The 27,488-nt window shown below is 41.6% G+C and overlaps 1 protein-coding gene across 9 annotated transcripts in view; it reads right to left on the bottom strand.

Annotated features, from left to right (window-relative positions):
• Window positions 1-708: 708 nt before the first annotated feature.
• The window catches only part of NCOA4 (nuclear receptor coactivator 4), a 61,558-nt gene continuing 34,778 nt past the window's right edge, over window positions 709-27,488 (bottom strand). For 2 of the 9 annotated variants that reach the window (XM_045438041.1, XM_045438040.1), the window contains 9 exons: window positions 10,497-10,651; window positions 9,100-9,240; window positions 8,837-8,925; window positions 8,257-8,365; window positions 5,996-6,088; window positions 5,331-5,474; window positions 3,240-4,235; window positions 2,643-2,783; window positions 709-2,287 (listed from right to left, as the gene is read on the bottom strand). In XM_045438041.1, the coding sequence (XP_045293997.1) occupies window positions 2,282-2,287; window positions 2,643-2,783; window positions 3,240-4,235; window positions 5,331-5,474; window positions 5,996-6,088; window positions 8,257-8,365; window positions 8,837-8,925; window positions 9,100-9,240; window positions 10,497-10,651 (1,874 nt within the window). In that variant the 3' untranslated portion in view covers window positions 709-2,281. Of the gene's footprint in view, window positions 2,288-2,642; window positions 2,784-3,239; window positions 4,236-5,330; window positions 5,478-5,995; window positions 6,089-8,256; window positions 8,366-8,836; window positions 8,926-9,099; window positions 9,241-10,496; window positions 10,652-16,716; window positions 17,299-25,674; window positions 25,805-27,488 lie in introns of those variants that run through there. The other 7 variants (XM_045438046.1, XM_045438045.1, XM_045438042.1 and 4 more) reach the window with 7 other exon arrangements.

The raw sequence follows: 27,488 nt of genomic DNA on the forward strand, positions 1-27,488 counted from the left end.
TGTGTTGAAATGAAGGGCTACTTGGCACCATTAACAGGTTACAGTTATTCTGCCATACAGCTGACACTCAACCTCAAGATACTTGAGATCTAATGAGTAGAATAGTCTGTCCAACATTCATGCTTAATTCTTTACTCATTAACTCCTCTCCTTAGGTAATTAGAAACAGATAATTAGAGGAAATAGACAAGAGCTACAAGGGTTTAAGGAAGCCTTGGGAAAGCTAAAGGAGGTAAAGGCAAGTCACTTAATTTTCTGAGTTTTGTCATCTATGAAATGAACTTAAATAAAACTGTACTGCATGTTACACATATACACAATAAATACAGAGCAACTAGTGGTTATTATGATGGGAAAGAAAAGAGTAAAGATGGGGCCTTTTGCATGCACCTAGTAAGGAATTTGACAGGAAAGCACTGAACCTTGGCTGAAGACCTCTGGTTTTTAAGAAAAATGAGTTTAATATATTTCATACAGAACAGATTAAAAATTAAAAAGAGTAGATCTGAAGTCTTCAGGAAAAGCCTAAAAATGAAGTTAGTAATATACCTATCTTTTGCTAATTTAAGTTTCATAAAAATACACTAATATTTAAGTGAATACAAAAAGCAATTTATGTTCAAATTTTTTAGCTGTACTCCTAACCAAAGCTTAATGTGGTAGAATATTTTGTGACACGGTAGTTTTTACAAATACACACAACACCTCTGGCTGTTATGCTTTTAATGGAGGGAGGTACAAAATGCATCAATGCAAAAGAATGTTTTACATACTCATTAACATAGTGATGAATGTAAAATCAGGAATACATTGTTAAACCTCAAAAACTACAAAGTTTCCTGCAACCTAAGATAATGGAAAAGGCTCCTTAAGTTTTTACCTGCCACTTTTATTAAAGTTCTAAGTGGTATGGGGGGGGGGGGGGGAGACCAAAAAATAGGTTCTTTTCAGCTGTGGTTCAAGCCTAACAAAGCTGTATGGCCAGGACTATGGGACTCTGAAGTTTCCCTAAAAGGACTTTCTAGATGACCACATCACAAACTTTAAAAGTTAACGATAACACAGGCAAGCTGAGTGGCCTAACAGTTTAAAAGCCTGGAAAGCAGCTAAGTTAACTCACTTTAAAGAATTTAAAAACATTATAAATCCCACTTCCTACAGAGAAACTTCATAAAGCATATATGTGACTTTTAAGGATACCGAGAAAACATTAAGTTTTCATAAAGCTTCATAAACACCCCAAGGCACAAGTGTTCAAAACAGCCTGTTCACTAAAAGGGCACTGCATTCTACTCTTGGAGGTATAGAGATGCTATGCTTGCAGTGAGAGGACACTTAATCTATCCCTAGTTAAAAGCACCAGGTGTCAAGCTCAGCTTCCATTTACACAGGACGCACCAATAACCTTAGGATAGCAAATAGCTCAAATACTGCATTTCTAACAGGTCTTGCCTTTTGCTCTTTTGGCTGGTCAGCACTAGGGTTCTTTTGCCTGGAGTTGAGAGTATTTTGAAAGTGGCTAGGACTACCCTGAATACAGTCTTGAAGCAATGTGGAGCTCTTCTAAAAGCTCGGGAGATAAGTTAGTAACTTAGAAAAGGGAAAAAGAAAATTTGCAGTAGCTGAGTCTCTCAAAAGGAGAAAAGTAATGTAGAATCTGACATGTAGGCTAGTTTTATAATGTCAAAAAACGCCCAGATTGTTAATACACATTTTGGTAAGAAAACAATCATTATATTGGCAAAGTTAACTATTTGTGTGAAATATACTATATTAAACAGAAAAATCATTACTTCCACCACCAACGGAAGAAAACCCACAGCAAGGGAAGCATCTAAAAGAGGGCAATCAAAAGGTTAGGGAAGTTTACTAGTAGCTTTTGAATACATCGACACACCTTGATTATAGAACTATTTCATTTTTAAAACTACAGTGTTTTAATGTACTTCTAGTAACAACCCAATCTAAGGAGCTGTAGAGGCTTATGAAAAAGACCTATCCACCAAAATGCTGTGTTTCTAGTGGAGGGGTGAATTTAAGTTAATACTTCTGTAAGAAGGAACTGAATCACCTCAGCATCGACAAACAGCCTTTTTCTTTTACACAGTAACTCATAATTTGATGACTTCTTTCTCTTCGCTAGTTCAAAGTTAGGCAGGAAAGGAATGAAGCTGACTGGACAGACCCAGAAACACAAGGATTTGGCAAGCCGCACAGTCACTCGGCTCATGGAGGTGTGATAATCTGCAGAAAAGTTGTTTGACTCCAGTGTTCCATCCTTTCACATCTGTAAAGAAGGCCCACAGATTAAAAAATCAACTATAGGATAAAAGCAAATCTGTTCCCACCTTAAAGCGCTAATTTCTCAATAAGCTATTAGAAATTCCCCTGACAGCTGTATCCTCCTGAAAGGTCACTTTCAAGTGTGTCCTAGTTACTTCATAAAGCAAGTTCAAGTGAAATATGTGAAACCGCTATGATCCGCCCCCTGACCCTCATCTGCCTAATACACATACCACTCATAGGAAAGGGATTCAATGGGCAAAGTATGAATTCATACAGAAGACAAAACATTTACAAGCAGCTAAAATCTGTAATTTTTTTTTTTTTTTTTTTTTAACACCAGGGACATGTACACCCACCTGTAGAGGAGTTCGATACAACCACTTTTCTTTGTCAACTTTAAGCTGCATACAGGCAAAGAGATCACAAACTGCTGGGAGGCCATAACGGTCTTGGGGAAAGTTATGTTCCTCCTGCAGGGGTGAATTAAGTAATACTTCCTGCAAGAAGACAAAAAGGGCGGGTTGTTACGTGACAATTGGGAGGCAAGAGACCAACTTAACTCATTTTCCAAAGAGTGTAGCATCTATAAGGAATATTGTAATAACATAAATGTTGGCCATTCTCTCTCACAAGCAAAAGCAAAGGTACAAATGTTTAATCTCTTCCATAGACAGCCAATAAAAAGGCTGGTGGGTTGTTTTTGTTTTTGTTTTTGTTTTTTTTCTTTCCTGCAGGATGGGGACTGGGGACCTGGAAAATATGTAAAAATCTCAGTCTGAATAATTATCACAAATCTTCCATTCTGTTCTAACATGTCATCAAAGTTAATACTGAGGCCAAATAACACTACCATATTTAAGGATCTGGCCCGTTTGCAAGGTTTGGGATTAATTAAGAAAGTATAAATCTATTAAATACATTTAAAATGGTGTTATTCTGATGCCTATGCTCACCTTGGCCTTCTTTCGAAGTAGCCACTTGTCTTCCCCTGAGGATAACTGGCTGAGGTTTCCCATCTTGTTTCCTGGCAAAACCCAGTCAGCTGTGGCCACGGGGTTCACAAGCTTTTGTTTGCCAGCTCTGTCCTCAGTAATAGGCACTTCCTTGGGACATCCTTCTTTGCAGGAGGGTGTGATGAGCCACTCTGACAGGGGACTGCTCCTTATGACTTGGAAGGAATTAGCAATACTAGAAGGAGCCACTGCCTTTGATGTCTTAGCTTGTTCTGTTGCCTCTTTTCTGGAAGGACAGAGCCACACACTCAGGGAATCTATACACTTGTCAGGCTCAGGATTTGGTTCCACAGGCACACCATTTTTATCTTTCCCTTCTTTCTTCAGAAGCCACTTACACAGAGCTTCCTTCTCACAGTTTTCATCACACACACACTCCGCAAAGCTCGTACAGGGCTCATTGGCTCTGCACACCTCCTCTACTTTATATGGCTCCTGATGGTTCTGGACAAGCCAATCCTCAGTAATCACGCTGGGAGTGGACAAGGGTTTCTTAGCCTCTAAGTGGTCATTCAGGCACTTCAGATTGCCCAGGTTTTCAATCTCCACACCTTTGGGCTGGTTGCCCCGACAATTGGTGCAGGAATCGGGCTTGAGAAGCCAATCACTCACACTATAGGGCTCCTGGAACACCTGAAACAGGAGCTTAAACTTCTCACTGGCTTCACAGCTGCCTTTGCCAGGCTTCTCCAGCTTCTGGGATTCCTGAGGAGTCACCAGCCAGTCAGAAAGATCCATCTCATCTTGATCAAGAAGCTCCAGATCTCCAACCTTTTCAATTTCAGTGGAGTAAGAACTGGTAGTAGAACGGCTATTACACTTTTGGTAAGTTGGTTTTTCAGGGACCTCTTGTTGCTGACTCTTGTGGAGCCAGTTTTCTAAGCCCTTCAGGTTGCCCCAGACATTACTGAAGAAATTGCAGGCTCTGGCAGAAGTCTACATAAAAAGTACACAGTATTAGTTCACCAGTACATTATGACTGCATATAAGAGTTCTATACGCAAATTTATTGCACTGCCCAGTGTTTCCAAATTTAAGTATGTAAGATCAAGACACAAAGGATTTCTCTGTTGGGATATTGAAATATTGAAGAACATAAATTTATTTTCTATAGCTTTTAAAAAACTGAAAAATACTAAATACCAACTATGAGAAAGCATCTACAGCATATTTGATAGAAGAAAGGCTAGCAGTTCTACATAATATGCTTTTATGAATAAAGAAGACAAAAATGAACAAACGATGATTAGGCAGGTCATCAAAGGCCAAGAAACGTGAATAATAACCTCCATAATCAAAGAAACTTCAAAACAAAAGTAAAATGTTACTTTGTATCAAATTCAAAGAAAACAAAGAAGCTTATAAATGATTACCACTATTAGAAAAGCTTTAGGGAAGGAAGCACCCTCAATATATTCCAAATATTCTTCTGAATATAAATTGCTTATCAACTTCCTGGAAAGCCAAACTGGCAATACTTATCAAAAGTCTTGAAGGGTATGCAGAATTATAATCTAGAAATGCAATTTCTAAATTTCTAGGATTTTACTCCTAAGGAATTAACCAAGAATGAGCATAAATTAACTCCTGGCTGTTCAGGGGAACTTTATACCCAGAAAAATTGGGAGTTTAAGTTACAGCCAATCAATGAGATATACTATTAAGGATTTTATGGAAGAAATTAAATGAAAGAGAAGTATATTCATGCTCTACTAGTGAAAAAAAAAAATCTGCTAGCCAAAACAGGATTTACAGATTTAAGTATATATACGCATTAAAAAAAAAAAAAAAAATGGAAGTATACAAATGAAAATGTTAAGACAGTTATCTCTGCATGTTGGGGTTATGGGTTTGTATTTCTTTACAGTTCTGTTTTCTAACCTTTCTATCCATAGTGAAGAGGCATCACTGTTGTACTATAAAGTCATAAAAGTATTTCAAGACTAAAAACTAAAAGACGTACACTAAGAGTTAAAAACTAAACCCATCTACTACTGCATCTACTCAGAAACAATAAAAGCAGCAACACACCTGACTATTCTCCAAGGTCTGCTTCTGGGTAAGCCAGTCCTGGAGGTTGGTGCTGGGTATGTAAGGAGCCTGCCGACCAGTGGCGGGTTTGTTTCCAAGGAGCCATTCGCTGAGAGGGACAGCCATGGTGCTGGATGCTGACTTCTGCTAATCACATGATACTTCACTGCTTAACAAGGCCATGCCAAATGCCGTCAAAAGTTCACCAGGAAAGGAGACCCAAGCTTTCTAATTTTGGCTTCCAACTGACGGCACAAGTGACACGACTTCCCTAAGGCTCCATCTTACAAGAAGTATATCTCATCTCCAGGGTTCTTCTCCACTCAAAACATCTAGCAGCCTATATTCACACTGCCTTAAGAAGTAAATCATCTCTATGAATTATGAAGAGAAGGTTCCCCAAGAGAGAACCACCCCAGACTGCTAATGATAATTTCTTATGGGTTGCTAACAATGACTTTCTCTCTTAACATCTATAAAACCTCTAAATTTCTATCTCTCATTCAGTCTCAAAAGGAGCATTTAATTGCATAAACTAACTCAATATCACTTGTGCCTTTTTACAAATAAATGGTAGCAAAAAAAAGAAAGTGATTTAATCAAAACCCAAAAGAAATATAAGCCAAGTAATAACTTCATTACCAGAAAAAAAAATGACATTTTACCTGTTCTGGCAATGGGATATAGCCTCTTTTCTCCAGGAAGGACCCAATATTTGAGGATGAACTAGCATGAGCCATCAGGTGCTCAGGAATTTGCTATAAAATAAAAGCAAATTAATCTTTGAAATGCAAATTATGCTTTCATCCCAAAAAAGTGAAACTGTAATTCCTAAATGTCAAACACAGGAAGCCAAGCATTACCATTTCACTAAAATAAATATTCTTTATACTAAACTCGATGACCTACAAATAGTTATGAAATCTGATAATTCTCTATCACATAACTATCATCATACAAGAGAATTCACCAGAATTGGTAGTATTACTGCTTTTAATAAAACCCACGTGAGAACATGTTTGGTTCCTCAGACTAATGACCATTCAAGGTGCACCTGGGTGGCTCAGTCGGTTAAGTATCCGACTTGTGAGTTCAAGTCCGGCGTAGGGCTCCTCACTAACAGCACAGAGACAGCTTGGGATTCTGTTTCTCCCTCTCTCTGCCCTTCACCTGCTCTCTCAAAATAAAAAACTAAACTTAACTGGGGCACCTGGGTGGCTCAGTCGGTTGAGCGTCCGACTTCAGCTCAGGTCATGATCTCGCAGTTCGCGAGTTCAAGCCCCACATCGGGCACTGTGCTGACAGCTCAGAGCCTGGAGCCTGCTTCAGATTCTGTGTCTCCCTCTCTCTCTGCCCCTTCCCGCTCATACTCTCTGTCTCTCAAAAATGAATAAACATTAAAAAAAAAAAAAAAATTTTTTTTTTAAAAACTAAACTTGGGGCGCCTGGGTGGCTCAGTCGGTTAAGCGTCCGACTTCAGCTCAGGTCATGATCTCACGGTCCGTGGGTTCGAGCCCCGCGTCGGGCTCTGTGCTGACAGCTCACAGCCCGGAGCCTGTTTCAGATTCTGTGTCTCCCTCTCTCTGTGACCCTCCCCCGTTCATGCTCTGTCTCTCTCTGTCTCAAAAATAATAAACGTTAAAAAAAAAAAAAAAAATTTAAAAAAAAAAACTAAACTTAAAAAAGACCAAGAAATAATTCTGTAAGAAGTATGTCAAAGTATTTACGGGCTCTGGGCTGATGGCTCAGGGCCTGGAGCCGGTTTCCGATTCTGTGTCTCCCTCTCTCTCTGACCCTACCCCGTTCATGCTCTGTCTCTCTCTGTCCCAAAAATAAATAAATGTTAAAAAAAAAAAAAAATTTTTTAAAAAAGAAATATGTCAAAGTATTTAAAAAAGGGGTGGCTGGCTGGCTCAGTTGGTAAAGCATGCAACTCCTCATCTCAGAGTTGTGAGTTCAAGCCTCACGCTGGGTGTAGATTACTTAAAAAAAAAACTTAAAAATATATATATATATATATGTCCAAGTTACTTAAGGACATACAAGACTGGGGCGCCTGGGTGGCTCAGTCAGTTAAGCATCCAACTCTTGGTTTCGGCTCAGGTCATGATCTCTTGGTTCAGGACATCAATCGCCATGTCAGGCTCTGCGTTGACAGTGCAGAACCTGCTTGGGATTCTCTCTCTCCCTCTCTCTCTGCCCCTTCCCCGCTCACTCAACTCTCTAAGATAAATAAACTTAAAAAATAAATCAAGAGGGGGGCACCTGGGTAGCTCAGTTAAGCGTCCGACCTCGGCTCAGGTCATGATCTCACGGTCAGTGAGTTCGAGCCCTGCATCAGGCTCTATGCTGACAGCTCGGAGCCTGGAGCCTGCTTCGGATTCTGTGTCTCCCTCTCTCTCACCCCCTCCCCTGCTTGTGCTCGCTCACACTCCCTCTCTATCTCTCAAAAACAAAATAAAAAGCAGCACCTGGGTGGCTCAGTCGGTTGGGCATCCAACTTTAGCTCAGGGCATTATCTCATGGTTTGTGATTTCGAGCCCGGCATCAGGCTCTCTGCTGACAGCCCAGAGTCTGGAGCCTGCTTCAGATTCTGTCTCCCTCTCTCTCTTCCCCTTCCTTGTTCGCACTGTCTCTCTCTCTCTCTCTCAAAAATAAGTGAACATTAAAATATTTTTTAAAATTTTAATAAAAAAATAAAGAAATACAAGATGAATTCTGGTGATTATCCATGAATCAATACACATTCCAAGAACTACCACAGCCCAATGCTCAATCAACTTATTCAGAACATGAAACTTCTGAAGTTTATCAAATTCTCAAGAAAGCCACTATTCATAGGAAAAATGTGATGTTTTTAAGACCATCTGTGAGTCCACAGATCTGAGAAGTGCACTATGAATTATCTGAGATCAACACCACTCACAATGGTCTTGAGGGATCCAAATGTGGTGATGGCCTGGCGCAGAGCAGTCGTGTCCGCTTCAAAAAGTAGGACAGTCGAATCTTCAGGTTTGAGGGTCAGATTGCCCAGTCTGGAGAAAAAATAAAACCTGGCTTTTTTAAGGAGTAACTATTTAATCCAAAACAAAGCCAAACTGTGAGTAATCTGAAATGACTATACTTTTCTAAGAAACTCATCACAGGTAGATGACTTAACTACATACCACCCAGTATAATATTAAATATATAGAGTAGGATGATCTTATCACAGAAAAAAAGAAGTTAAATCCAAGACATACAATGAGTTACAAAACTGACTTTTTTTAGCGGCACCTGGGTGGCTCTGTCAGTTGAGTGTCCAACTTCATCTCTCAGGTCATGATCTCACAGTCCGCAGGTTCTAGTCCCACACTGGGCTTTGCGCTGACAGCGCAGAGCCTGCTTTAGGATGCTCTGTGTCCCTCTCTCTCTGCCCCTCCCCTGCTCTCAATCAATTTTGACTTTTTAAAAAATGTATCAAAGTCAAAGAGCCAAAAGTCAAAACAAGCAAAAAACATCTTTACCTCTCTAGGCACACAGAGACTTGATTGGCTAGATCTTTGTTTTGGGTGCACTCCAGTTGATGAATAAGACAATTGAACTGGCCCAGTAACTGTAAGAAAAATTGAAACTGTCTAGCCACACTGAGTATATCCAAGTTAACAAACAGCACTTGAGATTAAACTTTTACCTGATCTATATTAATGCTACATTATAGGAAAGGCATTCTCTGGAAACCAAAAGCCACAGTCAAAACCAATTACAGCCTTGCAACCAACCACCTTACCCAGTAGAGCTGTTGGGCCTGCTGCTGAAGTGTCTCTTCTTTAAGCTGATAGATGAGATCCACCTGTTCATACAGCCACACCTCACGGCTTCGAAGGCATTCCAGGTGACGGCTTATGCAGCTGTGAATCTGAGCTTTGACCTAGGAAATGCATACCTGTTAGCTTCACTCCTGTTATAAGCCCGAAGAATGGTGTTACCCACAGAATGGTGAGGTACTTAAACTTTGGGGGGGTCACACATCCTTTTGGTTATCCAATGACCTCTATGGAGCATCTCCCCAGAAAAACACATACTATATACTCAAAATTTTGCCTCTAATTTCAGGGTTTAGGGTCCCGAAGCCCACCCATGAAACCACCAAAGCCCCATGGACCCAGTTTAAGAATTCCAGACATAAAGACATTCATAGGCTCAAAAATCCTCATTCAATACACCCTCCCTCTGAAGAGGAACCGGTTTATTTGGGTGGCCTAAAGTAATCAAGAGAAAATAAATGATATGCCATGTAACACTGATCCCCCTCAGTTTTCCATATAATTTGAAAACCTATAGTCTGACAAATTCATCAGTGGAGTAAGATAGGAGTATTAACTTAATAGCTAGCCCTTATCTGTTTTCTCACTCTACAAATGAGCAATTCATTTACAGTAAGCCAATTCAGTAAAGAGATGTGCCACTACATGTCAATAGCTACAAGACCATTAAGGCAGACAGTTTAAGTAAAACTATAAACTAAATGTTTCTGGAAGCATAAACGGCGATTCAGAAAAGGACAAATGTAAAAATCCTAAGGAAAGAAATCAAAACAGCCATAAATTATCTCAGAATTCACATAAGAAATGATTTTTAAATAAGTTTTTCTATATAATAAAGTTTTATTTCAAAGTCATGTAATACTTGGTCTTCCAAGTATTGGAAGTATTCCAAGTATTGGTCTTCACCAACACAGTACTAGTAGGCCAATGAAACAAAAAGATTTCCTTCTGGCTTGCTCTAACAGATAAAGTTATTTACAGAACCATGCCACCAACAAAACCATGCCACCACCAAGTTAAAGGATGGTAGGGGACATGATGAAGTGCCACCCTTTATGCAACAAGGACACAGCTGAGCAGTAGTGCTCATTCATTTTGTTATGTTTTATCGATGGCAGTGCTTGGCACAGGGACCACACACAATGCAAGCGGAACTCTTTACAGTGGTACAAGGTTTTCCAGACTCTTCTACCATCTGTTTAATTTCCCTTGGGGATCAAAAGCATTAACATTTCAGGCATACCGTGCAAGGCATGGGGTGAAACTTTCTGATGGCACTGAGAAGTCAAGCCCTTGGCCATGCTCTAACCAGCCCTGTGCTAAGAGCCCAGACAAGGGAAGAAAAAAGCGCACATCACACCTCTCGCAAGTTATCTTTAATTTGCTGTTCAGCCCGGAGAACTCCACCAATAGCAAGCTCCAAGTCCCTCCGTGCATCACAACACCTCAAAAGGGGTTCTCTATTACTGGAGCAGCCACTCTGGTCCTGTGAGGTATTCATTCTGCTCACTGTTCCTTTGAAAGAAAGAAAGAAAAAATCTAAATTGCACTGTAATTGCAACCAAAAACCACCTTTCAATCATCCCCCAACTGATCATTCCAACCAGTTCCCAATAACTAGCATAATTAGATTACTTCCAACACATGACCCAGCACACAGTATACTCAAAAAATACTGCTTCTTCCTTCCTGCTCAACACTACTGCATTCCTGACATATAATTCTAGGCATCTAGGTTAGTGACACTTTACATGTGAACAAACTGTTCCTAAAAAACACCAATTTTCCTGAACTGATAGGGCAATTATATAGCCTCCAAAAAGTTAAAAGAACACTGGAATGTAAATTTCTATTTATAACACATATAAAATCATAGGAGACATGTGTTCTTACTTTACAGTTTTAGAGGTGAAGACTAAAAGGTCTAGAAAGATCCATAATTATTTTGAAAAGTAGCGACAAACCAGTAATTGGTAAACAGAATTTAGAACATAGTTTAGATCTGGCATTTGCCTATATTTATTGAGAAAGAGGAAATTTTAGTGTATTTCCTCTTTTCTCTTTTAGATGGGACTTTTTTTTTTAATTTAGGAAGAACTAACTTAGGGATGGTTTCATAGCTAAGAAGTTTTCAAGAATGTAATCTAACAAAATACTTTCATAGGATTCTGATAAGGGAAATGCTTACAGGCATTGGTGTGGGCTGCTACAGGAATTTTCTACAATCCTAGGTTTACAAGAGATAAGAAACAGAAGTGGAAAGAACAGCACATAACCAATGACATGAGACTGAGACAGAAGCATTGGAAAACAATGAAGCAAAAGCTTAACAAAAACCGCTGGAAGAAGTTTGTGTCTATCCTGGAAAGATCTAGAATCAGAGATCATTTGTAAACACTTAGAAAAAAGCAGTAATCGGTGTAGCCTAGCATGTGTTCACTAAGTCACTAAGCCCTGTGATACCAAAGTTTCTTCCTTCTTGAATAGTTTTAGTAAACTGGCCACTCAACGTAATCCTGCAGCCACAATCTATCTGGATGCTCGACAGTGCGGCCTGTGACAAGGTTACATACTGTTTTCGAGGACAAAGTGAATATGAGCTAAACAGAACTACAACTAAATGGATTATTTTTTACAAACAACTCAAAGGATAACACACTGAAGCCAGTGTGTGAAGTTTTTAGAGGTATGTTTTCCCCTATTACTCAACTGTTTTCCTTAAGTACCTGGATAAAAACAGAAGACAGACATTAAAGTTGGGGTTAACACAGGACTTTGACAAAAACAGATTCCAAAACAATCTCGACATAGCTGTTAAATCTTATAAAGCAGAATGTAAATTTTTAAAACTTGAATGGGGGAAGATAAAGTAAAAGAGAATAAAATGTTTTTAAAAGGATGAAGATTTTTAATTGAAAGTATAGCTCTACATGAGTTAGCACTGTGCAGCGTCTAAGAAAAATAACAAACTATTTGCATTTACCAACAGTATAGCATTTGTCACAGGACTAATCTGTTCCATATTTATTACATTAAATTTGAAATTTTTTTCTGAATAACACACTTTAGAAAATGCATTTAAAAAAGGGAAAGGGACTCTAAAAATATGAAAAATTTCTCTAGGAAGGGAAGCTGTTCACCCTAGATAAGTTTCTGGGAGGACATGATTACTACACTCAAATACTTGGCGACCTATCAAAAAAGACTTAGATTTGTTCAGAATCACCCACAGGGAGTAGAGGAGGATTAACATGAGACATCTGAGACCATATATGAAAGAACTATCGGTTCTGAAGGCAAGGACCTTCTGAGAGATGGCTGCTCTTGGCTCAACAGCAGTCTACCCAGTGCAGGGTCCTCCAGATGACTGAAACCTCATCTGAGACAAAGCGAACTTTGGCCTAGACTGCATCTCCATGCCTAGGTTTAGGACCAGATAGCTAGCTAGAAACTAGAAAGGGACAAAAGCAGTGTGATCCCCACCCTCAGAAATAAAATGATGGGGGGGGCACCTGAATGGCTCAGTCAGTTGAGCGTCTGACTTTGACTCAGGTCATGATCTCACGGTTGACAAGTTGGGAGCCCTGCGTTGGGCTGTGTGCTGACAGCTCAGAGCCTGGAGCCTGCTTCGGATTCTGTGTCTCTCCCTCTGCCCCTCCCCCATTCATGCTCTGTCTCAAAACTAAAATAAACATTAAAAAAAATAATAATAATAAATAAAATAAAATGATGGGAGGAAGAAGCCTAACAGGCTTTCTTTTTACCACCTCAGGAAAAGATCCAAGTGAGGAACTAGAGATCCTATAAGAAACTGAAGGCAATTCAGGAAATTTCCAATTGTTTTGTTACCTTAGTCTGTTTCCCCATAATGACTTTTTTTTTTTTTTTAATTTTTGAGAGAGAGAGTGCGTGGGGGTGGGGGGCAGGGAGAGAAGGGCAGAGGAAGAGAATCTTTTTTTATTTTGAGAAAGAGGGGGCGCAAGTGAGTGAGGGGCAGAGACAGGGGGAGATAGAGAAGTGGGGCTCACCCGATACGGGGTTTGTGAGAGAGAGAGAGAGAGAGAGAGAGAGACAGAAAGAGAGAGAGAGAGAGAGAGAGAGAGAGACCTAAGCAGGCTCCACATTCAGCACGGAGTTCAATCCCATGACCCTGGGATCATGACCTGAGCTGAAGAAATCAAGAATCAGATGCTCAACTGACTGAGCCACCCAGGCGCCCCTCCCCATAATGACTTCTAAAAAGGAAGGGCTTCCTTAACTAAATTTGAGAGGAATCGCTGTGGAAAACTTTTCCAACCCTCAAAACACCAACACCAGCTGTAAATACTTTGCTTTTTTTTAATTTAATGTTTACTTATTTTTGAGAGAGAGAGAGAGAGAGAGAGAGAGACACGGTGAGCTGGGGAGAGGCAGACACAGAATCCAAAGCGGGCTCCAGGATCCGAGCTCTCAGCATAGAGCCTGATGCGGGGCTGGAACTCACACCACGAGATCATAACCTGAGCCAAAGTCAGACACTTAACTGACTGGACCACCCAGGCACCCCACTACTTTTCTAACTTCTTTTTCACACTGGAAGCTGCCATGTGTTAAGCATAGGAATTAGTGTACACTTGGTGCACACTGTAGGGACTCTGAAAAATACAAGTGAACACAACACAAGTGCAACACAAGTGAAACGCTGGCTCATACTTGGAGAGCTGGAGTCACCTCATTACCACAAGTTGCTGCACTCTGCACTTAAGAGTTCTATGCAAGGCATGTTTAGTTGTCTTTCCAATTATTAACCAAATTTCACCTGTGCCAAATTTCCCATTCTTAGGTCCTCACCATTTGTGTGGAATGCCACAATGCCTGGCACAGTATAAAATTTAATCAATAAAATTAAACTAGAATGCACTTCACAATGTCAAAACCCGAGCTCTACATCATATGGGTGGCACATTCAAATGCATTTAAGTGCTGACTGTTATTACTAGATCCCTATAGATGTTTTCAATTCAATCACAAGTACCATACAACTGTCTAATGAGAACAAAACATGGCAAATTGGTTTTTCTCCTTATCAGCTATGGACAGAAGGCAGGATGAGATTTAAGTTACAAAACTGATTTTTCCCACATATTTATCACATGTTTTCAAATTAAAATGAGTGTTATCCTTCAAAACAGTCATCTTGTTAAGAATAAGGATCTTTAGAGCCCATTTGTCAGTCGCTAAGAAAACCTGTTTCATTTCCTTACGATCAGTCCCAGGATGCTTGTCTCTCTGCTGCCTTTGGCGGTCTCCCCCACCTCCCTGTGCAGCAGTGGAGGGGACAGTCAGCTTCTATAGCCTAGATCCCAAGAAAGTAGTTATGCAAAGGCTTCCCTTTTTGTACTGCAGTGAGGAGGAAGCCCTCAGAATGGAAATCAAGAACACCACTACACAGGTGAACTCAAATCACAATGAGGTGAAGACTGACCTAGCTTAATGAAAGCTTTATGAAAGGTCACATCCAAAGAGATATGTATGAAGTAACTAGTGCATATGGTCATTTTCAACAATCCACCATTTGTTTCAGGTTTGAGAGCCTATTTTGCCTATTTTCTTACCTGTAAAAAGACTGGACCAAATCAGCTCTCCATCTAAAATTCCAATCAATTAAAGACTATTAAAAATGTTCTTTTTTGGGGCACCTGGGTGGCTCAGTCAGTTAGGCGTCTGACTTCGGCTCAGATCATGATCTGACAGTTTGTGAGTTCGAGCCCCCCTTCAGGCTCTGTGCTGACAGCTCAGAGCCTGGAACCTGCTTCAGATTCTGTGTCTCCCTCTCTCTCTGCCCCTCCCCTGCTCATGCTCTGTCTCTCTCTCTCAAAAATAAATATTTTTTTAAAAAATCTTTTTTTTATTCATCTTTATAATCCAAAATACCGCCCTACCACCTTCAAAAGAAGACTGCCTTAAATGTATATTTTTTGAGACAAAATCTAAAATTTAAGTGCTTCTAAAACTTCCCCGCCTCTAGGATTCCTGTCCTAGGTTGGAGGGTAGGGGGAAGTAGGAGGGAGAGACACACGTACCCCTAAAATAAAGCTCCAGGAGAACCCAGAACTCTCCCAAAACAAGAATTCTCCAAACTATATATGCCATCTTTGCACAGTGGTTGGCACAAATCTAATTATGAAACCCAAAGACCTTGAAACCAGAATTGAGCAACTAACCACAAGTGAAACTAAGTCGTTATCATATGGTTTAACCATAAAATTTCCAAAATGCAATAGCCCTCTTGTGACCAACACAAACCACAATTTCATGTTGAAAAACCCGGGGGCTCCTGGGTGGCTCAGTCAGTTAAGTGGCCGACTTCAGCTCAGGTCATGATCTCGCGGTCCGTGAGTTCGAGCCCCGCATCGGGCTGTGTGCTGACAGCTCAGAGCCTGGAGCCTGTTTCAGATTCTGTGTCTCCCTCTCTCTGACCCTCCCCCTTTCATGCTCTGTCTCTCTCTGTCTCAAAAATAAATAAACGTTAAAAAAAAAAAAAAAGTTGAAAAACCTGGAGTGCCTGAATGGCTCAGTCGGTTGGGTGTCCAACTTCGGCTCAGGTCATGATCTTGCGGTCCATGGGTTCGAGCCCCGTGTCGGGCTCTGTGCTGACAGCTCAGAGCCCGGAGCCTGCTTCGAATTCTGTCTCCCTCTCTCTCTGACCCTCCCCCATTCATGCTCTGTCTCTCTGTCTCAAAAATAAACATTAAAAAAAATTTTTTTAAGTTGAAAAACTCTTTGACATTTCTTTAGTAGACTATTCTCATTGTACAGATGAAACCACAAAAGGCCCAGACAGTTTAAATGATCCATCTAAAGGACCACAGCCATAACAGGTTTGGGTTTAGAACTGAGGTTCTTAAGGTCTAGTCCGGGATGCTCTGTGACCAACTTGTTCTTCTTTTAGTGTATTATCACTCACAAATTATTTTTATTTACCAATTCTAGAGTCTGAAATTAACATCCCAAAAACAACAAAAAGAAATGAACATTCCAATAGAATACTATTGTACTACTGAAATAACTTACATTAAGATTCTGTCCATTTTCATAGTCCTCAATAAATTAAGACAGTTTTTCAGAACTTTCTTCCTTAAATAATGCTAACAAAATAAATAATGCTCGTGCACATCATGACAGGTTCAGAATAATCAAAACACTGCCAAGTACCAGTCCCAAGCAAGGAGGACAGGAGCAGCAGCCCTGGATCTGATCCCACATCTGTATCACAATCAGAGTTCCATCCGTCTGTCCGAACAAAGGCTTAAACCAGGTCATCTCTAACTGCACCTTCCAGTTCTCAGTGTTTGTCACCCTTCCCACCTAACCTCCTCTCCAAGAAAAGAGGTCCACTTTTTAGTTATTTTCCTGGCATCCAAATCATTGCTAGAAACCCACACACTAAAAACCAATCCACAGCATACATCTATGTTTTATTGACTACTAAATTTGAAATACTGCCAATTTAGTTATCTTTGATGAGACAATATATAATAGACCGTTGGTACAAATTTTCAGGAAAAAAAAATTATGAAATAGTCCACATTCCATTTTACCTTGAGACATTTCTTCACATTTTCTTTCTTCTTGTTAAAAAAAATTTTTAAGGTTTTTTACTTCACAATTCATTACCTCAAAGGCTATATATCTTACCCTAGCCCCAGCCCACTTTTAATTCTTTATCAAGAAAGTATTTTTGAAATTCAGGATCTGATTCTCCGTAATTTTTTTATACCTGGCAAATAAGGTTAATGCCTGAAGAAACTTACACAAAATGAGATAACAATGAAATCTCCATAGCATATTTTAAGATTACAACTTCAGAGCTTACTGCCCTAGGATCTGTCTACCTTCATACACGGAATTACAAGCAGTCAACCCCAGCACATCAAATTTCCGAAGCAGTAACTGAAAACTGACCACAAAATTCCCCACCTAAAGCCAAGACTTTTCTAGTTCAAAAGCAACAATGACTCAAGCAACTTTCCAGGTTCCCCCACACTTTCTAAAAGCACAGTAGCCGGTATGAGCCGCAGCCCGCAGGGTCACCTCTCAGCACGCATGCGCGCAGCCAGGGCCAGAGCCCCTTCCTCTGCCCAGCGCGCCAGGTCGACTCAGAGCGCTCCCGCTGCGGCCCTGGGATGCCCGACGTACCCCGCAGGCCCAGTCTCCGCCGCGCCACCTGCCTGGTGAGCTGGAAGCCCCTTTATCCTGGACTCAAGGGCCGAAGGTCCCCGCGGCCACGGGCCGCGCCCCGCCCCGCCCGCTACTGGCGGCAGCCCACGGCGGCAGGGAACGCGCACGTCGGCGCCGCCGGGGGCGGGCCTGGAGGACCCGCCCGCTCGGACGCCCCCATCCTGCCCCTCCAGCCGGAGGCCCCCCGCAGCCTCTCGCAAAGCTCCACCCCCTCCCCGCCGCTTCCGGAAGCCAGGGGCCCACAGACGCCAGGGGGCTCCTCTCCAGCGTCCCCTCCGCCCTGCTGCTCCAACTCTTAGCCTGTGTCCACCTCGCTCTGTGCCCCCAAATCGTCGAGACTTTGAGGACTTAAGGGTTATGCTGCTAATCGTTACAGACAAATAACAAACGTGGGTCAGTCAGAAGGCTTACGGAGTTATTCTTGGAATGTCCCTTCCCAGTAGCTTACGCTTCCAGAGATCACCCCTGTCAGCCCAGCTGGGGTTCGGCCCTCGTCTTTTGTTCCAGGCCCTCTCAGACATCCCCTCATATCTGTGACACACCTCTACCTATACCCTAGTGTCTGTCTCTCACAACAATCACATGCTCGCACACAAGCCACACACAGTCCAGTGCCGCTGTTAAAAGTCATGAATGCTCTTCATTCAAAAAAAGCTTGCTTAGAGCACCTACCAGATGCCAAGCACTATTCTAGGTGCTGAGAATACGAAAGTTAAAATGAGAGCCCTACCTAGAGAGGCAGTAATACATAAGAGAATGGACTCTGGAGCTAGACCATTTGAGTACAAAACTTTGCTTCCCACTTAGGTGCTGTGTGACTACAGGCAAGTCACTTAACCAATCTGTGCCTCAGTTTCCTGGTCTGTAAAATGGGGACAATAATAATGGACCCAACTCAATGAGAATTACATGAATTGATACATGGAAAATGTTTAGGACGCTACCTGACACAGTATTCCTGTATGATTATCATGCTAATGGTACTTCTAGTCTGGTGCCTTTTTCTCCAAAAACAATCCCTACAGTCTGCATATCCAATCAGGCCAGAAGACAAAATCTAGACAGCACAGTCATTCCCTTCCAATCAATTATATTAATGCAAAATACTTGCTCTTGTCTATGTATATGAAATGATTTTTCATAATAAGATGTAAGAGTAAATAATAAGAGTAAAGAAAAACCACATGACAAAAAGCAAACACAAAAGGTCATCACCTTCAATTACGCATCCCTCAGATTTCAGATGAACAGAGTTTGTGGAGGCGCCTGTTTTATCTATCATGCACAAAGTTTCTGGGATCCAATTTCAGACATTACCAAAAATAATGAGAAAACAATTTCTTAAGGTTTTTTTTATTCATTATTATTTATTTTGGGCAGGGGTGGGGAGGGAGAGAGGGAAAGAGAGGATCCCAAGCAGGACCTACACGCTGTCAGCGCAGAGCCTGACACAGGGGCTCAATGCCATGAACCATGACACCATGACCTGAGCCAAAATCAAGAGTCAGATGATTAACAGACTGAGCTACCCAGACACCCCATGACCCTTTGTACTTTAAGTCAAATGGTTAGAAAGGAGGAATTCTCAGTCTATCAAAACATAACTGATGTCAAAACTTTTTATCTTTTAGGTGTCCCTATAAAATACAATGTAAATACAATAGAAACTATGTTGACCATCGCCTACATAACATAATCCCTACACTCGCTCTAAAAGATCCTGACCAACGCCTCTACATCCTAAATGCTCCAGCTCTCCCTCACTTGAATTCCCAAGTTACAGTTACTAAAAGTCAGTGTTTTGTCAGCTTATGCCAACTTTAGTTGTTACTACAATGATGTGATTTATTAAGTATTACATAAACATAAGAAGACTGGGGAGGAAAAAAATCATAAAAATCTAGAAGAATTCTGCATTCAAACCATTTTGCAGGCTCCTCTTTACTCCCTTAAGCTTAATTATTTGCCCTTGCATCTTTATACAATGTTTACGTTCTAAAGGGTATTTTACTGTCTTCTGCTTCAAGATTTCTATGCTTGCTATCTCAGAACAAGTGAACCATCCACTCCCAGTAGATCATCTCATCTAAAGAGAACATAAACTATAACTTTCCAATGACTCCCCACTTACGTACAAGATACAGTCCAAATTTTGTATAAAGGCAATAAAGTTCTCTATTTTCTTGTTCCAACACGGCTCTCTTGCTGTTTCCCCAAAGGAACCCCCACACCGTGATCTGCTACACAGCTGTTCCATAAAAAGTCCAGGCTGGTTCACCTTGTCCAGCTTGGCTCTCCCAACTCTCTCTGCCAGCAATACCAGTTCCCTTCTCCCCACCTGTCCACTTTCTAACTATGCCCAAGTCGCCACTACTGTGAAGCCTCTCCTGACCAAGCACCCCTGTCCTCAATGGTTTTAGCCACCAGGGTTAGCTGCTGCCTCCTCTGGACTCACTACATTCTGAACAGGCTTCCAGTATGACACCTGTAACATGCCACATTATTACACATTACATGCCTGCCTCCTTAGCTTGAAGATTCCCAAGAGAAGGTATCATATCTTACTTGGCTTTGTTCACTCTGATGCTTAACAGATAAGCCTGGTAAGGGTGTCTTGGCATTAACCCCCTTCCACTCTACATGCTCTACTGAATTGACTTAAAGAGAATAGTGTTCCTGGAGTTGCACAGTACTGTGACCCTAAACTCAACGGAGGCTTAATATATGTTTGATAAGTGGATGGATGAATGAGTGATAAACAAATGTTCAAGTTCAGACTTATATAATAAGTACAGTACAGTTCTTCTTTAAACACAGATAATCACCTTGATGTGACACTAAGGCCTGCATTAATTCAGAAAGGTTTTTCAGAGGTGGAAATGTTTCTAGCAGAAGGCTTAATTTTAGTTTTCTTTCAAACAAGACAAAACCGGCAAGGGTATTGCTACCAAAACCATGATCCCAGGATATGCAGAGAGAAAATGTATCTTTCCTGACACCAGATCTATCAAAGCTCAGCTATACAGATCCACAAACATCAGCAAATCTGTAAGTTAAAGGGGAAATATTAACTATATTTACAGCCAACTCTGGATATTTTTTTTCCCCTCAAGATTTTGCAGTACCACAGAAATTCTAGCTGACACCACAGAAGTTTGGTAGGCTTTCAGAACTGAGGCCCTGCCCTATTTTCAACTTGAACTTTCTGGCCATAATACAGTCAAGGATAGGAAAACATGTTACTTATCCACTATCGCAGTAATACCATTTTATCCCCGATTTTATGATAAGTATCTTGTGGTTTTTCCCACAGAAGTGAACATGTGATATAATATTTTCCCTTCTCTAAAGCTTGTGGGACTAGCAATAATGCCAAGTCAAATTCAAAATATACCTAAGGTTATGTTCTTATGAAATCAGTAATTGTCCAAGTATTAAAAGACTTAACTTCTTGGGGTGCCCGGGTGGCTCAGTTGGTTAAGCCTCCGACTTCAGCTCAGGTCTGATCTCGCCGTTCGTGAGTTCGAGCCCCCGCATCAGGCTCTGTGCTGACAGCTCGGAGCCTGGAGCCTGCTTCCGATTCTGTGTCTCCTCCTCTCTCTGACCCTCTCCCTCTCACACTCTGTGTGTGTGTCTCTCTCTCAAAAATAAACATTTAAATTTTTTTTTTTAAAAAGACTTAACTTTTCTATGACCTTACTGACAATCAAAAACCTTTTAACCTATTTTGTCAGCTATTCACTCCTTCAATGAACTAAATTATCACATTTGTAGAGGACTCTAAGTAATGCTGGATAAGAGGACTGGAAGCCTCAAAAGTGCCCCCAAACATACTTCTAGCCCCAGAGAAGAATATCTTGATTCCACTGAATAATCAAGTCAGGCAAAATCAGGGATGATGGCTTGGGATAAAAATGGCTAGGAGAATTAGAATGAATCATTCATATCAGAAGAAAAAAGAGTGCTCTCAAAATAACAATTTTATTCACTTGCCAGTGAATCTACTGAATTCAAAGAGAATAAATACCAAGTCAGGCTCCGAGGTACTGTAGACTAGATGGGATGTTATGACTGAATGTTATAATTTAACAAGCAAAGACAAGCTGAGAAGGACTATATGGCAGCGCCTTTAACTGACAAGCACAGAAACACTATTTAAAGGGACTCTGTAGAGTAAAAGTGCTCAACTTGGCCCCCAGATCAGCCTAGGCCACTGGCATTGTTTCTGTGCTCTATGTTGAAACAAAGTATTCAGACATACTCATAACTGAAACAAAGCCTAAATGAAAATGTGGACAAAAGCTTTATGAAAACTAAAAAGTAGCAAGAAGAGTAACAAAAATGCCACGGACATCTATAATGCCTTCCTGAAAACTGTGCTTAAGCCAATACATACACATTGGTTCGTGCCTTATGGTCACTTTAGACTTGCAACCTAACTGGTATATAAACAGAGACAATGATTCCACTAATTTCAGCAATGCCTCAGAAAGTACAGTCTGAACCAGGAACACATTCTATTGTGCTCATCATGCATAGTGACAAGTCTTAATTCTCTGAGGCTCAGTATACTTCTTTCAAATAACTCAAAGATTAATATATTTTAATTTATTTTTTAAATTCCAGTGTAGTTAACATATAATTGTATTAGTTCCCAGTGTACAATAAAGTGATTAAACAATTTCACATATTAACTCGGTGCTCATCAAGGTAAGTGTACTCGTAATCCCCCAAAGATTGATATATGTAAAGCACTTAGAATAATGCCTAACACATAGTAAGAGCTATATAGGCATTAAAGTTTCCCCCATTATCCAAAAGCAGGGCATTCTGTGCAACCTTTCGTAAGTTGAAATGGCATAAACAAGCAATTACCATTAATTTATATGGAAAAATTTTTGAGCATTTCCAGGCCCCAAAAATAACCTCTCTGAGGATTTTCTGATGCCTTATGACATATCTTTCTAATGGATGCACAAAATAAATTGACATAAAGCACTAATGCTCACACACACAGTTCAAAGCTGTGGTGGCTTGCTGCTGAGATGCTGAGTGTAGTTCCCAGGGAAGGAGCTTGGTGGCGCCACTCTAGCTGCTGGGGAGGCACGCCGCCTCTACATCGGCTCACTGCAAAATAAATGCTGAACGCTATATTCCCTTTTCACCGTTTTTTGTAAAAGCAAAACTCCTCTTTGGATTTCTTTGGTTAGCAAAAAAAAAAAAAGATAACGAGTGCAGGTCTTTTGTAAAAGCAAAGTGGTATAACACATGCTTTAAAAAATCAAGGGATATCTGCAGCTACTTTTATCACTCTTGGTCAGAGAATGGGGTATGATAATAAAGAAGACATTTTATTATGTAGCTCGTATATTCAATAAGTCACCATCATCTCTCTCCAGTATTCCTGCAGAAACCTCATGACTGCTGCCCACCCCACCCCCACCCCCACCTACTCTTCTCTTTGCTGGCTCAGTCCAGCCACCATTGCTTCCTTGCTGCTCCCCCAGCATACCAAGGATGCTTCCACCTCCGGGCCCTTGCACTTTCTTCCAGAGAGCCTCATGTCCACTCTTTCACTTCCTTAGGGGATCTGATCACTTCCTCAGGCTGTCTTCCCAGTGAGGCCATTGCTCACTATCCTATACAGACTAAATCTTCCTTCCACAGTCACACTTAATATATTTTCTTTTTCTCCATAGTACTTACCACAATCTGACATGAAGAAACCATTTATTTTCTGACCCCACTTCAGAAAACACACTGAAAGGTAAGTTCCACACAGGAAGAAACTTTGTCTTTTTGTCCACCATTATACAGTAGGTGTTCAATAAATATTCGTTGAATAAATTCAGTAAACATTTAATATATCTTTGTGGCAAGGCTTTCTTTTACACATTATCTCATTTAGTCCTCACATATTTAAGATACATATTATTGCAATTTTAAAAATAAAGAACCTAAGGCTTAAAAAACAACAACAAAAAAAAGAAACTAAGGATTGAGGAGGTTAAATATATTACCTACAATCACAAGCTTCCAAGTGGAGGAACCAAGATTTAATCTTTAATCCCAGGTCTGAGTCATAACTCCTTAGCCACACAATGTATGTTAAAGGGGTCATTTAGGCATTGAGATTTTATGTATTCATTCAACAAATATTTACTGCATGCTTAAGCTGACTATACTTATGATAGTCCCTGAAGCCACAACGGTGAACTTGCTATCTAGAGGAGAATTGTGCCACTGAGTCACCAAAAACTCAGCAGAAAATACTAATTATTTGAAATAAGAGACAGAGTTAAAAATCCATCAGCAGTGGCAATGACTGGCTCTGAATGTTCTCCAGTATGGTAACGCTTCCCTTACTCTAGGAGGGGAATTATTATAAAACATTAGCCAAGAGGCTTTTGAATGGGGGTAGGGATGTGTCAGAATATCCTGCACGGTTTTCTGAAGCCCCTACACAAGTTCCTGAGATTCTGGTACAACTAAGCCATTTAATAAAATGGGGTGGAGTGGGAAGTCCTACCTAATTCTAAAATAAGATCGCTCCACCCACCCCCGGAGAATCACATTTTCCTTCCCTTACATAGCTCACCATGCTTTTCCACTTTTGAAATACCTGTTTGACCAACCGTGATAATGTAATAACAGAGGTTTATTTAAACACAAGATACCAGGAGCGCCTGGGAGGCTCAGTCGGCTGAGTGTTGGACTTAGGCTCAGGTCATGATCTCATGGCTCAGGGGTTCTGGCCCTGCGTCGGGCTTTGTGCTGACAGCTCAGAGTCTGGAACCTTCTTCAGATTCTGTGTCTCCCTCTCTCTCTCTGCCCCTCTCCCACTCGTGCCACGTCTCTGTCTCTCGAAAATAAACATTAAAAATCTTTTAAACACAAAATACCATAGGGCTGCTCCGATGGCTCAGGCGGTTAAGCCTCCGACTTGGGCTCAGGTCATGATCTCATGGTTTGTGGGTTGGTGCCCCACATGGGGTTCTGTGCTGACAGCTCAGAGCCTGGAGCCTGCTTCGCATTCTGTGTCCCCCTCTCTCTCTGCCCCTCCCCCACTCACGCTCTGTCTCTCAAAAATAAACAAACATTAAAAACGCAAAATACCGTAAAACTTTAGACCCCTATGATTTTCCCTAGGGACTCAAAGACAAAAGTCTCATAAAAAGGGGGAAAGGAGAAATAAAATGTGAGGGATATTACGGGGCTAGACCTTACATATATTATCTCATTTATTTATCTTAACAACTGGACAAGCTAGCAAACATCCCAAAGAGCAAACCAAGTTAACTTCCCTAAGCCACAAGATACACGCACCACCTCCCACTTCCACTGTACCATCTGGTAAGTCTTCCTCAAAGAGTCTGATTGTCTTTAAAGTTCAGAAATGGCATGCTAGGACCCCAGTGCAGAAATGAGCCAACTATGATCACCCATCTCACCCTCACCCCAGGAAGTTATTCAAGAGACCTTACAACCACATTTCCAAATTACCAGATAGGTGGTGAAAAGCTAAATCTGTCCAAAGACAGTTACGCTACGGTGAACCTTACCCTGATTAGAAAATACCGAAAAATGCTACTGTGAAAAAAGCTCTGCTTTTGTGACCTGACAGACTCTGACTGCTGTCATTCTTGATCGCATTATCCCTTGTTGTATCACATGGCACGTAACGCTGTTTCATATCATTGTTGCCCCGCCACAGGAATTTAGTTTCACGAAAATAAGCGCTGTGCCCCTTTGTTTTCATTGCTACAGCCTTAACCCCCTGAACACCTAGGCAATGAATAAATGATTGCTGGTGGAATGAATCAAGGAATGAGCAAAACTTGCTCTTCTCATCTGTAAAAAGGAGAGGATCAAGCTGCCTCTCGGGCTGTGAGTATTACATGAGATGTGCTGGCACTCAGAGGGCTGAAAAAAACATGATCTTCCTCGCGTTTCCATCCAGCAGTGTAGGAATGGATATGCCTCCGGGCCCATTCTGGAGAAACGGGAGTCTCTCTGCCCCCAAGAGACCCTGCCGAGAGCAAGCAAAACCTTGCAGCTGTCACTCCAGGGGCCAAGAGAAGGCGGGCAGAAAGAAGGTGGTGGCCCCCGGGCAGAGTGTTGAGGCCCGGGGAGAGCGCAGCCTCCGGCCGGCCGACAGTCAAGAAAAGGTGACCCCCGGACAGGACGGGTCGAGGGAAAGGCTGGCCGGGAAAGGCAGGCCCAGGCCCTGTGGGCAAGCGGTCATGGCGCCCTGGAACAGCCCGCAGTGTGAGGGCTGGAGGAGTCGCGCCGGCCCGAAGGGCCACTGTGGTTCTTACCAGCTCCAAGCGAAGCGCCCGGCGACCGGAGTGGAAGCTTCCTCGGAGAGAGACCGGCCCGAACAAGTAAAGGGCCGAAAGGAAGAGTTCTCGCGAGAGCACAACCTTCCTCCCACGCCTCACGCCACCCATCTGACAGTCTCGCGAGATCTCTCCTCGGGTCAGCCCAAAGCCCTTGTCCGCCCTCTAGAGAGCACAGAGCGCAGGCGCACACTCGCCCCCGGCGCTGGAGGTCCGAGTGTCCTTTCACCGTTACTGAGTAAATCAGAGTAAGTGAAGCAAACGTGTTGAGGGCAAACTCTGTGCCAAGGATGATCCTAAGTTAATGTCTCGTATCAAATGTCTTCATAGATAGATTTTAGTTTTAATAAACAGATGCAAAAATAAATCAAAACACAAAAGGACAAATCTTGTATGATGCCACCCAACATAAGATACGTTGAAGAGTCAACTTACAGAGACCGAAAACGAAATGGTGGTTGCCACAGGCTGGGGGAGAGGACTTATTGTTTAATGAGTGCAGACGTTCAGTTTGGGGTGATGGAAAGTTCTGGAGAATGAATGCTAACGATGGCTGCACAACAATGTGTATGTAATTCCACTCGACTGTAAACTTAAAAATGGTTAAAATGGTAACTTCTATGTTCTGTATATTTTGCTTCATTTTTTTAATTTTAGTAAATAAATGTCAGAGTCAGATTTCAAACCGTATCATCTGAGTCCAAAGTGTATGTTTCTTTGCACCACATCACACCACTGTGTGCATCCCACGACCCTGTACCGCTTCTCAAAATTTGCCCAGTGTGGCATTACCCACATTAGAGCTTTTTTGTTAATTTGTGACCAGATATGAATACAGGAATCTTTCTGTGGTCAGTTTTGACAGAGGCCCCCAATACTTAGCTCTCTGCTCCCCATGTTTGCCAGCAAGGTGAAGGACCATCAAAGTAGGCCCCACCCAAGAGTGACAAGGGGCAAGGCAATCTCAGCAGAAAGCAATGGGAAATGTGGGTTCAGATGCAGAAGCTAAAAGGCAGTCAGAGTCTGTATTGGAGCTTTGGAGAAGGAGGAGTAAGGCATGTTGGAGCAGCCCACAAAAGCCCCAATAAGGAAGAAAATCACCCTAAACACTGCCACAGACAGAAGGAGCCAAGACTGTCCCTGACCCTTAACTCTCCTGTCCCCCTCCTCAATTCAGATGTAGACTCTGGATTTATACTTTTTTGTAACTACAAGTGACCAAAGCACTTTTTGATTACCTTAGGACCAAAATTCTCTTCAGGGCCCTGCCTAGATTGCTCAACTAGTCCACATAGCATATTTAAACAGGTAGGGTTAAGGGGCAGAGGAAAAATAAAGCTCTTTACCGACTGCCCACAAATTGTTCAACAGAGGACTGTTTGCTTGTTTGTGATCTGTCACGTACACACAGGCACAGGACTCTAAGCCCCAGGGCAGCGGGGACCTTGTCTCTCTTGTTCATTGCTGTAGCCCCAAGCCCAAAGCATTACCTGGCCCAGGCACTCTAAGACCTGTTAGGTAAACAAATGTTCTCTAACACAGAAACAGCAGGAGATGATCAATAGTATCACTGTTTTAAGTTCCTAAATTTTGGGGTGGTCTGTATGCAGCAAAAGATACTACAGCTCTGTCCTCAAGCCATTTCCATCTACAGAGCAGAGTGCCTGGCCTTTTAATACCCCATCAGGATGTGTGTGGTCCTGGAGGCACTTCTCCCAGGCTGCCCTGCGCCAAACTGCCATAACCTCGGGGTGCCTAGCTGGCTCAGTTAGTAAAGTATGGGACTCTTGATC

The sequence above is a fragment of the Leopardus geoffroyi genome, chromosome D2 (genome assembly GCF_018350155.1).
Source record: "Leopardus geoffroyi isolate Oge1 chromosome D2, O.geoffroyi_Oge1_pat1.0, whole genome shotgun sequence".
Taxonomy (NCBI): Eukaryota; Metazoa; Chordata; class Mammalia; order Carnivora; family Felidae; genus Leopardus; species Leopardus geoffroyi.